Source organism: Caloenas nicobarica, chromosome 3 (assembly GCF_036013445.1).
Source record: "Caloenas nicobarica isolate bCalNic1 chromosome 3, bCalNic1.hap1, whole genome shotgun sequence".
Taxonomy (NCBI): Eukaryota; Metazoa; Chordata; class Aves; order Columbiformes; family Columbidae; genus Caloenas; species Caloenas nicobarica.
The window spans coordinates 89,058,745-89,071,905 of NC_088247.1; the positions used below are offsets into that span (position 1 = coordinate 89,058,745).

General features: G+C 37.0%; 1 protein-coding gene across 2 annotated transcripts in view; it reads left to right on the forward strand.

The window, feature by feature from the left end:
- Window positions 1-13,161, forward strand: part of ZFAND3 (zinc finger AN1-type containing 3) — a 140,930-nt gene that overhangs the window by 22,625 nt on the left and 105,144 nt on the right. Inside the window, exons 2-3 of one of the 2 annotated variants that reach the window (XM_065631300.1) lie at window positions 9,387-9,438; window positions 11,232-11,272. In XM_065631300.1, the coding sequence (XP_065487372.1) occupies window positions 11,245-11,272 (28 nt within the window). In that variant the 5' untranslated portion in view covers window positions 9,387-9,438; window positions 11,232-11,244. The remainder of the gene's footprint in view (window positions 1-9,386; window positions 9,439-11,231; window positions 11,273-13,161) is intronic. The other variant, XM_065631299.1, reaches the window with a different exon arrangement.

The window sequence follows — 13,161 nt, forward strand, 5'->3', positions numbered from 1 at the left end:
ACAGTGGTGCTATACTTTAATGTGTAGCTGTTTATCCCAGTTAAATGTGTTTGAAGCATTTTTCTATTAAAAGGAAAATTGAGAAGAGTTTTGAAATAATGTATCTGGATAAAGTGCAAAGGTGAGGCAGCTGTTCCTTGTGTGCACGAGTCATAGGATTTGAGGGAAGCAGCACGTTGATGTGCAGTCCAGTTGCTGAACTCCACCACGTTATTGAGTCATTAACTTTCTAGCATCCTTTACTTGGAAAGAAAATGGAGTTGGCCAGTGCGCCTCGAGTCAAGCTTGGATTTCAGAAATCACATTGAAAATGTAGGGGGTGGTCGAGGTATTCAGGCATTAAAATATAATTTGTATGCTTAATGGCTTAAAAAACCCCAACCCAACAACAACAAAAAAAACCCCAACACCCTAAAGAAAAATATCCTTTGGGTATTACGAAGAATATGTTGTGTATGGATCACAAGTGATAGGGGAGGCAGAGATTCTTCTCAGGGGTAGGAGGAAGAGAAACAAGCATAACAATGCTGGTTGCTCCCTTGTGTAAAGGCTTCGAAACTTACATGGCTTGCAATGTTCCCTCTGGTACCTGGTCTTTCAAGCACTTCCATTTCATTCTGGGTTTCTTGACTTAACTGTGCAGGTTTTGGGTTCCCCCCTTCCCCAACTTTGGCATTTGTCTTTTAATGGGATGATTTGGGATGGTTTATAGAGCATATGTCATTGATAACAAGTGAAGGGTATGAGGGCTGAAGGCGGTTTTCTTGGCCAGCATTCATTGTGTCTTAGAACGTCCTGAGAAAGCAACTTTACACCAAACGTTTCTCTGAAAAGATGTCACTTCGATATAAACTGTCAATGGAGCTGTAGGTAACAACTTATCATAAGTCATCTTTCACTGAACTGAGGATGCTTAGTGTATGGCTGCTTTTGTATTTACTTGTGTTTGTGCCTAGGTGCACATTTATGGGAAAAAAAAAATCCCACCTTTTTCTAGCTTCAGGTTAATATCTTTCTTTGTGTATGTTTCTGTTTGTCATTGGCCTAACTTTTGCTCACAGTGTTTGTGGTTTTTTTGGTGGTAGGTTTTTTTTTTTGAGAGCTTGTTTGCTTTTTTTAAGCAGCGTTGCCAAACATTTATGTTTTTATTGGTTTGTTCCTTGAACTCTTTGTAAATTTTACCTGATTTATTTAGGTTTTTCCAAATGCTTCAGAAGTTGAATGTTTAACCCAAACATCTTGAGGGAATTGTTTATAAGCAGTTTTATGTGGGTTAGAAATGCTATGTTCCTTGGAATTATGCTGAACTCTGCCTTTGTGGCAGGAAAACCAGAAGCTACACATGAGATCTCAAGTTTAAATATCCAAAGTGTTCTTTTGGGCCAACATTTGTGTAACATATTACTGTAAATATTACTTTATAACATTGCTGCAGTATAGCAAGCGAGTGGCATTCTGTTTCTTTACTGCGGGATGTTTTTTGAGGCTGAGAGTCTCTGCTCATTACTTGAGAGATGCAAAATCTCTTTCAGACTTCTGCCTGAGAGCTATTAAGATGTTGACCTAAATTTCTGGGTGACTTAAATAAGCATTCAAACTACTTGTGCTACCAGCAGGATAGTACTGGATCACTGAAAAACAACTGACAGAGTTCTGCCAGAAAGGAACTTGGTGTGTTTTGCACTGATGATGATGAGTTAGCCATGGTTTATTTCACTTCTAAAAGTGACTTTTTCTGTTTGGTTGGTTGGTTGTTTTTTTCTTTCTTTTTTTTCTTTTTTTCTTTTTTTTTGTTTGGTTTGTTTGTTTGTTTGTTTTGTTTTGTTTGTAGCAGCTGAGCTGAAATGCTTTCTACCAGCATAAGAGGATCTGCTTTTAGGGATATTTTGTTTAGTTAACTGGCAGGTTGCTCCTAGTGTAGACATATCCTTGATACGATTAACGTCAAATTCCTGAAGGAACAGCTCAAGTACTCATATTCTGTAGAACAGGATCATGAGACATGGCTACAATTTCCCACCTGGGAACTGAAAATGACTGTGTGTAGTCAGGTGTAGAGGCAGCACTGACCGAGGTAAGAGCCTTATCTCTTCCTGACTGTACAACTGGGTACAAGACAGGTTGGGATGGAAGCAAGTGCATTTTTCCATAGTGAGGCTTCAGCTAACCTTTTGAAGACTTTACCGAAGCTTGCTTTAAATGAGGAGAAGAAAAAATACCTGCTAACTTAGATGCTGGTGGCTTCTTTTAGACGTGAGTTTATGAACAGTGGAATAAGATAGGATTGCAGGCATCTTGTCAAAATTCTTCAACTGCTTTTCAAGAAGCACAACAATGCTACAATTCCAGGTGGGTTCAATAAGCAAGGATTGCGAAGAACTGTAAAAACTGAGATTGTCACTCATTTACGAAAGTACGCTGTTCTGTTGCTGCTTTTAGGGGTGCCTTGGGGAGGTCTAGACAAGCAAAGTATCCTGCTGGACAACCTGCGTGTTACTGAACAGGACGAAGCTCCTCACCAGTCTTGCAACTGTGATGGTTTCTTCCTTTGTCCAAGGGACACTCCTTCTTCATTTTGGCTCCCTTATTTCTGAACCTAGCTTTCTGTGCTTTAACTCATAGAAATGAATACTCAATATAATTCTTGGGGTTCTGACTCCTCCTGTCACATCTTTTGCATATAGTGCACCTTTAAGTGCTTTCTCTTTCCATAGTTGGGGGTGGTCAACACTTTAAACTTTTTCCTTGTGTAATGTTTGACTTGTTAGACATTAAAAATATAAACTACTTCATTCTAGAGATCTAATTTTGATATTCTGCTAGCTTTTGTGAGAACACAGTACTTAAACCAGACTTTGTTAGTGTGGTGTGGTTTTTTTGTTTGTTTTTTAATGCTACGCAGCAGTATTTTTTAACCGGTTTACACAAGTTGTCCTTGTAAATGTTATTTAACGTACATACAACAGACAAGATATCTGAGATACTTTGCAAGACTTTGTGTGTGTCTGTGTGTGATTAAAAAGTTCTAACCATTCCAGGCCATGCCAGGCATTTTTAAAGTATTTTTTTGCCAGAGAAAAATTACTTTCATTAAAAAAAGAAAAATGCTTCTCTGTGCTTTTGCTTAGAGAAGAGACAAACTGGGCTTAAATTGCACAAGAATTTAAAGTTTTCCTATTTTCTAAGCTACATCTAGTTGTTCAGGTCAGGAAGTATTGGAATAGGTTTCCTGGGCAGGTTTGATGTGTAACTAGCCGTGCCTTTAAGTCAGGGGCAAAATGGAGACTTCCTTGAGGTTTCTTCCAGGTTCTTTTTTCTAAGAGTGTTCTGCTATTTAGTATATATTGGTGACCCTGTGGTAAAAGGAGTAACATAAATGGAATAGGCTTAAAATGCTGCTTATCAGCAGAGCATTGGAGTGTCTGATCTCAAAAAAATGATAAAGTTGATACAATTTCATATTGTACATCTAAGATGATGATTGTGTTGTCATAGGGCAATGTTAGTTATTACCTGCAATGCACATAAATAATTATCATAGGATCACAGAATGGTTTGGGTTGGAAGGGATCTTAAAGTTCATCTAGTTCCACCCACCCTGCCATGGGCAGGGACACCTTCCACTAGACCAGGTTGCTCAAAGCCCCATCCAGCCTGGTCTTGAACACTTCCAGGGGTGGGGAATGCACAGCTTCTCCGGGCAGCCTGTTCCAGTGTCTCACCACCCTCATGGTGAGGAATTTCTTCCTTATATCTAATCTAAATCTACCCTCTTTCAGTTTAAAGCCATTACCCTATGTTTTATCACTACTCCCTTGTAAAAAGTCCCTCTCCAGCTTTCTTGTAGGTCTCCTTTAGGCACTGGAAAGCTGCTATAAGGTCTCTCCGGAGCCTTCTCTTCTCCAGGCCAAACAACCCCAACTCTCTCAGCCTGTCTTCATGGGAGAGGTGCTCCAGCCCTCTGACCATCTTCGTGGCCTCCTCTGGGCTCGTTGCAACAGGCCTGTGTCCTCCTTATGCTGGGGACCCCAGAACTGAATGCAGAACTCCAGGTGGGGTCTCAGGAGAGTGGAGTAGAGGGGGAGAATCTCCTTGAGGAATTGGTGGAAGGTGGGTAGATTGGAACTTTCAAATTTTATTCCTACTTTTCTATTAAAGGCCTCTTAGACTCTGTTAATACTTAGTATTTTAACCTTTTTACTGTCCTTTAAACAGCAGGCTACACATCTTTGTGAAAAAGATTGTGAGGACTTCCAGAGGAATGTTTGGTGAAGGATTTTGCTGCTGAGATTTTTTTTTTTTAAGAAAGCGTAGAGACGTAGTTATGGGAATATGAAGCATTTATCTTTGACTGGAGGGCAGCAACTCTGTGAGCTCAGCTGAAAGCCTAACTGAATCTGATCTAAGTTCTTACAACCTGTCTTACCAAGTTTAAATGCATTGGATTCTTTGCAGTTTATTTTATGAATTGTTAGAAAAGGCTTTACATTGAAACTCTATCAGTGCTTTTGTGTCAGAGGCCGTGATATGTTTTGTAAGAGTAAGGAGCTACTTTGTTACTGTGTGTTTTCCTCATTTTCCCCTCATGTTTATTTGTGCTCTTCTCTGGCCTTATTGTCAAAAAAGTACTTCACTGTCTTTGTATATTTAAAAACCAAAAAGTGCTTCAGCCATAGAGTGTTAAAAGAATGCTTCAGTGTAGCTATTGAAAAAATAATAAATCAGGGTACAACTACTTCATTTGGATGCATCAGCATATCTTTTGAGTGTGGAAAGCTGCCAGGAGGGCATTGCACTAGTACACCGCGCTATGCATAAAGTTTACCCTCCATTTCATTTCAAATTGAGGTCAGAATGATGAGGTCCTCACGAACGTGTGACTCACTAACTGAAGCATAATTTTCAGCAAATCTTGCAATGATAAGCAACACTTAAATTGTTTACGGTGAAAATGAGGGGTTTAAAAGCGGGATGCTCATTTTCCAAGCAAAAAACCTTGTAGTAGTAGTGATAATAATAAAATCTTATTGATAACACTTTTCTGATTGAACTAGAATTCTTATCACTGAGCATATGGGTTTAGAACAGCTGATGAAGTAGAGGACATTGACTACGTTTGTGGGATATTTAATTTCAGATTTTATTTCACTTAAAAATCTGTTTCTGACTGTATGTGAATGTTTCTGGTTGCCAAGTTCTCTGTAGGTCCACCTGCATTTGACATGCTCCATTTCTGCTTGTTTATTGAAAAGAATTTGGCATACATCATTCTTGAAGAAAAACCCAGCTACATCAGTCTAAAAATATGAATAATTGTTTAAACTGTCCAAAAAACCTTGCCTGTATCCCACTAGCAAGGTCATAAATTAAGGAGAAACTATAAGTATCCAATATGCAGCATCTGTGAAATCAATGAGGTGACTTCTGACTTAAAACGTAAAATAGCTTTCTTTAGAAGCCAGTGTATGGGATATACAGAACTTTCAAAGGAGGATTGAGGGTCTTATTAAGACAATCTAATTAACCTCCTTCCTGTACAAGGTGAAGCGTTATATGCTCAAAGCGAATGATGAAAAGTGTAAGGGAAGTGCAGAACTGGATCAATTTTCTTTTAATGATAAATAATCCTTCTAGTCTGGTTGGATAAAAGTAAACATATGTGGGCTATGGTTTTGCTTTTGCTGTGTGCCAGGATTCAGCTCAGAGTGAATTCTTCAGCAGAGTTATAAACCTTTGAAAATTGCTTTATAATGGAAATGGTGACAGGCCATTAACTACAGTAGTATAAATGCATTGATTTAACATGCGTGTAGTTGTCCTGAGTTGCCAAATACATGAAACAGTATGTACTGAATGTATAGGGTGGAGGCTTCTTTGTAGTTTTAACTAATTAATGACACAATTCATATTATGTTAACGTTTCTCAAACATACAGCCCCTGACAATATTGGACAGGCATCATTCAGAGGCTAAAATACATTTGTACTGTAGTGACACTGTGATCCCACTCTAATTGCTATACTGGAAGGAAACCAAGAAGCATTTAGCATGATGCATTTAATCACCAATGCAATTATAGTGCCACTGAAGCAGAAATGTTTTCTTACTACCAAGTCATAGGAACTTTGGAATCATTAAGAATCATTACTAGAAATGCTCGAAAACCTCATTCCCAATAAAAATGCAGTATCTGGGATTTTACAATCACACTTAATTAGCATCTGTGGCTTAAATAACTTTAAATAGCAAATGCATGCATGCTATATGAAAGCATTATTTTTTCCTCCAAATTCCTTATTCTTCTACCCTCAAAAGACAACCAAACAAAAATTGTTTTCCAAAAAGGCTATTATTCTGGTGGTGTTGTTCAAGCATTGAAACTCTACACCTATGCTAGAATCATTATTTATTTTTATTCTGGTGCAGCTGCATGATTCTTGCTATTGATAGGCATTTGCATTAATAATGCTTGTTCACTTTTATCTTAGAAAGTGTAGGAGACCTAATATAGACAAAGCTGAGCATTTGCCCTTTGGCAATTACATGGATTCAAGCTAGTATTAGTTTTTAGCATTTCTGATTTTTTTTCTTTTTTTTTTTTCTTTCCTCTTAAAGATGGGGATGAGGAAGCTAGGAAGTGCCTGACAATCTGCTGGAAAATGTAGGCTTTTGTTACAAAACCTTTGGTGTTTATTAGATGTGCCTATATACATTGCTTGACAGAAAATTATTTTCATTGGAAAGGCTGAGATCAGGCAAATTTCTGTATAATTCTTCTAAATGCTCTTCAACGATGTAAAATTTCCACATGTAATTTGTTCTTGAACATTCAGATTGAGATTTGTCATCTTTAGATTCTGGCTATTCTGATCAACTAGGAGAGGAGGAAGGAAAACCAAACTTCCAGTGAAGGCATTGATTTGAATGGTACCTCGCGATGGTATACTGCCAGATGGCAAGAAAGAAAAGGAATAATTAGTATAATACGGCATAAATTTGAGTAAATAACTGTCAGTGTTTTTAGTGAAGTAGGTAAGGCCACACCTTCACAAGAATTTACTGGAAGTAACATATGAAAATGGAATTAGGAAAGCAAGCAGAGGGGCTGAAAAATATTCTTAGTTCTTTAGTTTTATTAATTAGCTACATATCAATACACAGGATTTAACATATGTTATTTTTGATACTTAGTGCCTCTCCCTGGCTCTCACTTTATATTATTTATCTTTAACCAGAGATGCAGATGTTGATCTCACTGAAGTTAAGACTCTACAGTGGTCTGCATGTGCCACTGTCTGAAGGCTCAAATAGTTTCTTTTGCTACGGAGATATGTAGGCACAACAGTGCAAATAAGGGATGAAGGTTTGAATAGCCTCAAATGTGGTTTTATTTTATATGTACATGTGGTTTGTTTGTTGCTTGAAGTATATATATACCTTCCAGGATTTCACATTTCTGTAAATTTTTTCTTCTTTCAAAGTCCCTGTGTCATTGTTACCACTTTCATGGCTGTGTTGTTAAGGGAGTGGTTTTTTTCCTTTGGCAGTGGAAGCACGTTTAATACTTAGACTTTTTTCAGACCAAGTCCTGGGGAATTGTTGCCTGCAATCATTCTGTAGCCTCTGGGGTTTTCCAGCTGGCTTGAAGTATCTTCTGCCTTTAACTTGCTCTGCCACTTGACCTTCTGAGCTTGCTTCACCTTGTGGTTTCCAATCTACATAATAATTTTCTGTCACCCTTTAGTTAAATGATTTCTTTTTGACAGATGGAAGTACCTTCAAGTGGGGTTTAACTTTATATTCTGCCTCAGAGATAATACCATTCCATGTGATTTGATTTATCCATAAATATGAATGTCTTACTGAATACCAGCTTAAATTATGTAGAAGTGGAGACTGTAAATTACCAGTATAAAACTGGCTTTCTAGGGATATTGTACACAGAAAATGTATAGTGTAGTAATTCTGGATTAGTGCTGTTAAGCATGAAGCTGGCTTCTATGAAGGGAAATCTGGGAATTACCTTAATATGTTTGGTTAAAAACCATGGTGATTTGATAACTGATTCACAAGCATGTCGAATATCCCTGACCTACTGCAGCAGAAGGGTATAGAAGTGTTGAGTGTCAGCCTAAAACCTTGCAGTGTAAAACATGCAATTCTCATTGCCAGGACTGTCTTTGAATTTTTGTTTTACTGTGCCTTATTCACTTTTACTCTCATGAGTTTACTGTTATGTTCCTAGAAATCTGAATGTGTTACTTTCCGTAAAAGCCACCTGCTCTAGGTAGAGTTGGTCGCTGTGGCCATCTCCTTCCTATGAAGTGGAAGGAAAGGAGGCTGCGTCATGACCAGGACTGTTTGATGCTTTAGAGCTTTGAGTATTTCAAATAAAATTGCCTCAAGAAATAGGAGATATTACAGATGTATAATACATTTGAAAAGGCTATCAGGAGCAAAGAAATTCTATATTTTGTTGTTTCTGGCTGGCAGTATGAGTTTCTGGTGAATGCTGGAGTCAGAGGGAAGTATTTAATGCAAAATAGTGATGTGGTTAACAAGATTTACTATATAGAGAAAACAGCAATAAGTAGGTTTGCTCATTTTTAGGAGTCTAGTGAGAGAGCCTTTGCCTGCTGTAAAGAGGAAACCCTAGAAATAAAAGGGGGTATTTGCAGTGTAACAAGGAGCTATTAAACATGCATTTTCCATGACAGACATTGACATGACTCTCAGATAATAAATAACTAGTAAGTTTGATGTACATAAACTGCTTAATGCATTTTCTTAGTAAAGCTTTTGCTTTAATTAAATATTACACTTTCAAAAAGGGGGTGATGGTTGATCAACACTGTTACCCTGTCTCTGGTGAAAAATGCCGTTTTCTTAGATCTAGTTTAATGTTGATGGATCTGTAGTGACATAAGTGACTGTATAAAAGAAACTAAAACACAGAAAAATTCCGGTCAAAGTTTAGATTCTCTTCTTATTTAGCAACCTTAGACTGACTTGGATGCCTTAAAAAAGTATACAAAAGGATCAGAAAGTGATCCTTGAAACTAACAGCAAACTGAAGTTATTTAGCTCACAAGGTCACTTGTCCAATAGCACTGTCCTTTCAGTGGTGAGGGGGAGGTGTGTTAAGAGTAAATGGCAGCGTTTTTTCTTTTTTTCACATAGCTGTGTGTTGTGTCTGTGTGTGTGTGTTTGTCAGTGTGCTGATAAGTAAATATTACATGGGGCTTTAGATTGATATTTAACAGCTGAGATGGTTGATGATACCACTGAAAACATTTGTCATTGCCCATTCCAATGTCATCGGTATGAACCATCTGAACTCTACCTTTCTTTTTCTTTGCTGTCCCTGGGGTTTAATGGCTTTGCAGAGAAGCTCCTGCCTGGCATTTGAGCTGCTCCAGAAGGTCTAACCCATAAGCAGTGAGTACTGAACTGCAGCACACTAATGCTGTAGGTGTTGACTCACCATGCTGGTTTTAATTGCAGTTCTTCTGAAGGTAGATAATCTGTGCCGACTGCCAACATAGATATTGAATCTTTTGGTATATACCAATTTGATGATGTATTTGTAGGCTACAAATGCGGTTCTGCTTTTCTGTTCCTGGGAATTAACTTTTCGCCTGTGCACATACTGTTTGCATTTAAAACTAGCTTTCATGTGTCTGTGGCTCTTGCAATAGCTGGCAAATGCTTATGTCTCATATCTGCAGTGAACTGTGATCTTGTAGAATTCTTGAGCCTGATGTAAACCAGCTTTCAAATGTGCATGAATTGAAAAGCATCTGTAATGTTTTGATGTGACTAATACTAAGATATGATTGACCAAGTCTGGATTTACTTTGTAGTAACAAAGTAACATACATTCAAAATATCCATTTGCAAATATGGGGGAGGGAGAATTCTATCATTCTGATAGATGTGTTCATTTGTCATATAATTGCTTTGAAAAAATTGACAAAATTTCTGTCTCGAGATAATAAGCAATTTTGATTTTTATAACTTGTATATTATAAGATGCAGATCTCATCTCAAAAGTCTATCCATGTTTGGCTGGAAATAGAAAACAACTGGTTTGGTAGTTGCAGTTGTTTTCGTATATGCATATTTCTAAAGATAAAGATGTAATTGATTTGGCTAAATTGTATGTTCCAGCTAGAGGCTGCCCTGAGGAGTCAAAACAGTCTTGAGGGCAGGGACAGTTTTGGTACAACCATACCTATCAATTTGTGCTTTCAGACCTGCTCAGGATGGTGTTAATGCTTATACAGAATGGCAGAGCTGATTCAGGAATGCTGAACAAATCAAATATTGGGCAGTGGACACAGAAACTGGGTTGCTCTTGCCTAAAGACATTTCAACATGAGGAGAGCTTTTGAGAATATCCTCCAGCTCACTTTGTAAAAGAGATGTTGTGATGTTAGAAAAGAGGTCTATACTTTTTTTTTTTTTTTTTTTGGCCTACTGACTCTCTTTATGAGGGTGAACAATTGTGGCATAATTGTACAAACACTTTGGAGACATCTGGGAGGCTTAAGATATTGCTGTCATTCTCCAGCTGTTTTTCTCTCAGCTGAAGGTTACTGCCCTCAAAGTTGAGCCACGCTAATGGATCATGTGAACCATTCCGGTCCGTGTCAGTGCAAAGTCAGCCAGGTTATTTTAAATTACTGCTGGATGCAGCTGAGGGTAGTAATGAACAGCCTGAGGTAATAACTTCTTAAGCCATTCCAGCTAGACTTCCAAGAGCACATCTGTCTGTGTCCTTATAAGTGCAATACTTTAATCTCTCTGTTGCTGTACTGTATTCAGGATTTGTCAGGGCTGCAAAGCTGTTGCCAAGGAGAGTCTAATATTCAAGTGGAATGTATTGACTCTTCCTGCCTATCATTATTATCAGATTGCAATAGAAAGATCCAAATGACAAGTATATAACATATACATTGGACGGTAAAGGAGGCTTATTTTCAAATATGAGGTGAATGTGTGGAAGTCCTGTTTTGGAAGCTCTTCAAATTGGAAAGATATTGCCAAATGAAGTCTCTTCCCCTTGTCCATGTTCCTAGTTCAGCCACTTCTAGCCACTTATCTTTGATTCCTAGCCATTTAAGTTCTTACCTTCTCTGTATGCTTGATTCATTCCCCAAAAAACTTCCCTTTATTGATTAGAATTATAATGAATTTTTTAGCTGTATTTTTTTTTATTTTTGCCCCAGGTCCAGCAAGACTATGAATCTCTGTTCCAAATGCTTTGCTGGTAAGTGCAGTAAAAGGTTTTGTGTTTTTCGTTAGATTATTGAAACCACATTGTTGGCATCTCCTTCAGGATTTGTGCATGGGTTTTATCCTTCAATGTGTATATAAAATCAGATTTTCCTCCCTTTTGTGCTTCATTTATTTGCTAATCAAGAACCTCTTTTGTAAGTGTACTGATCAAACCTTGTTCTTGAAGTTTATGGAATTCTGGAACACCCTTGAACTACAGAAGTCTACTGTCAGCATAGCTCCTACATGGATGACGTGACTTTCAAAATGCATAACTCTGAATTGTAATTTGGAATTTCGTAGGATTTATTTTGTAATAACCTCTGAAGTACGGTATGGATAAAAAATGAAAAGTTGGTATGGGAAGCCTCTTGCTCCATTTCTTTTTAACTTGCAGCCCTTCCACATGAAGTCATCAGTAGCTCCTCAGTAGGCTAATTTTAATTGCTACATATTATTTTCTTATTGTAAAGTCATTTCTGCTGTGTAAAATGTTAGGAATTGCTATTGACCTTTTTCTGTTAGAGTTTTCTAGCTTTGCCTTTCTGAATTTTATTGGATATTACTAATATTGTAAACTTATTTTTAGTTGTAATATAATTTCTGTCATAGTTCACAATTCTTTATCTCTCTTGGAGGAACAGATATGATGTTAAAAAGTTCAGATTTTTTATTTAAACTTTCAGTTGTGGGCTTGTCTACAAAACATTACCTTAATGTTGAGCTTACAGAATTTTTTTTAAGGTCATTGGTTTCCATTACAAAAATAACAGAATCTTGAAAAATTTAGGCAAAATGTACAAAAAAAGTGCATTTTTTTTTTCTGAGTTTTTTTACAAAAAATAAATTTGGACTTGTAGATTTCAGATCTTAGGTTCAGCATCACTTCTTTAAACAAACAGAGGGGAAATAAAGATTGTCAAAGGCTGTTCAGCAAAACGATGCATGTATTTCTCTAGCTGTTTTCCAAAGCAATGGAAACAGTATGTTGAAGAAAGTGCAAGTCTTTTTTTGTATTCTTTCCCTACTGATCACTGTCAGAAACAAGCTAGCAGGTCTTTGATTTGACTGGGTAGAACTGTTATGTTCATATTAGCACTGTAAACAGCTTCTGTTTGCGTATCTCAGAAATGTGGATTTTCTGATTCTGAGATATCAAAATGGCCCATCCCTGATATTCTGGGTTTAAAATAGTACCCAGACTTCACAGCCAGCAGTCTAGGTATTAAGCAAAGCATCTTTTATTTTGAATTTACTGTTAGTTTTGGTTTTTTCTTTTTTTTTTTTTTTTTTTGTTTTTAACAAGAAGGAAAATTCTTAGTTTCTGTTCTTTAATTCTCCTGAAAAGCCATTGCCTCTGATCAAGTTAATTTTTCTGTTGTAAAAATACATTTGTGTGATTTTTGGGAGGTTTGAGGTGGAAAGCTTGTCTTTTGAAATTTTCAAGACTTTCTTTACAGCCTGTTTATTTTAGTGAAATAAGACTTGAAGAGTTCGAGTAACTTAAAGTTACTGCTAGTTGGAACAAACCCAAGTATTGTAGAAAAAGGCAAATTTACTTTATCTTTTTAGATTTCAAACTATGATTCCTTCAACAAGTAGCATTGAAATAAGCAGTCATATTTGAGTAGTAACTCAAAAACTCTCAAGGTTATCAGTCCCACATAAGTTGTCCCTTTTTTGTTGTTGTTACTAAAATATTTTTAGCTTATTTTTATATTGGGTTTCAAGCCACAGTATTGAAATAAAAAAATGTATGCTCTTGTTTCAGTAAATTTAACCACCACAGAGAGGAAGATTTTAGACAAGTAAGGTGTTGAAAGATGTTTTTCATGATTCCAGGCACTCCAAAGATACAATGTGAAAAAAGTTCCTCTCATT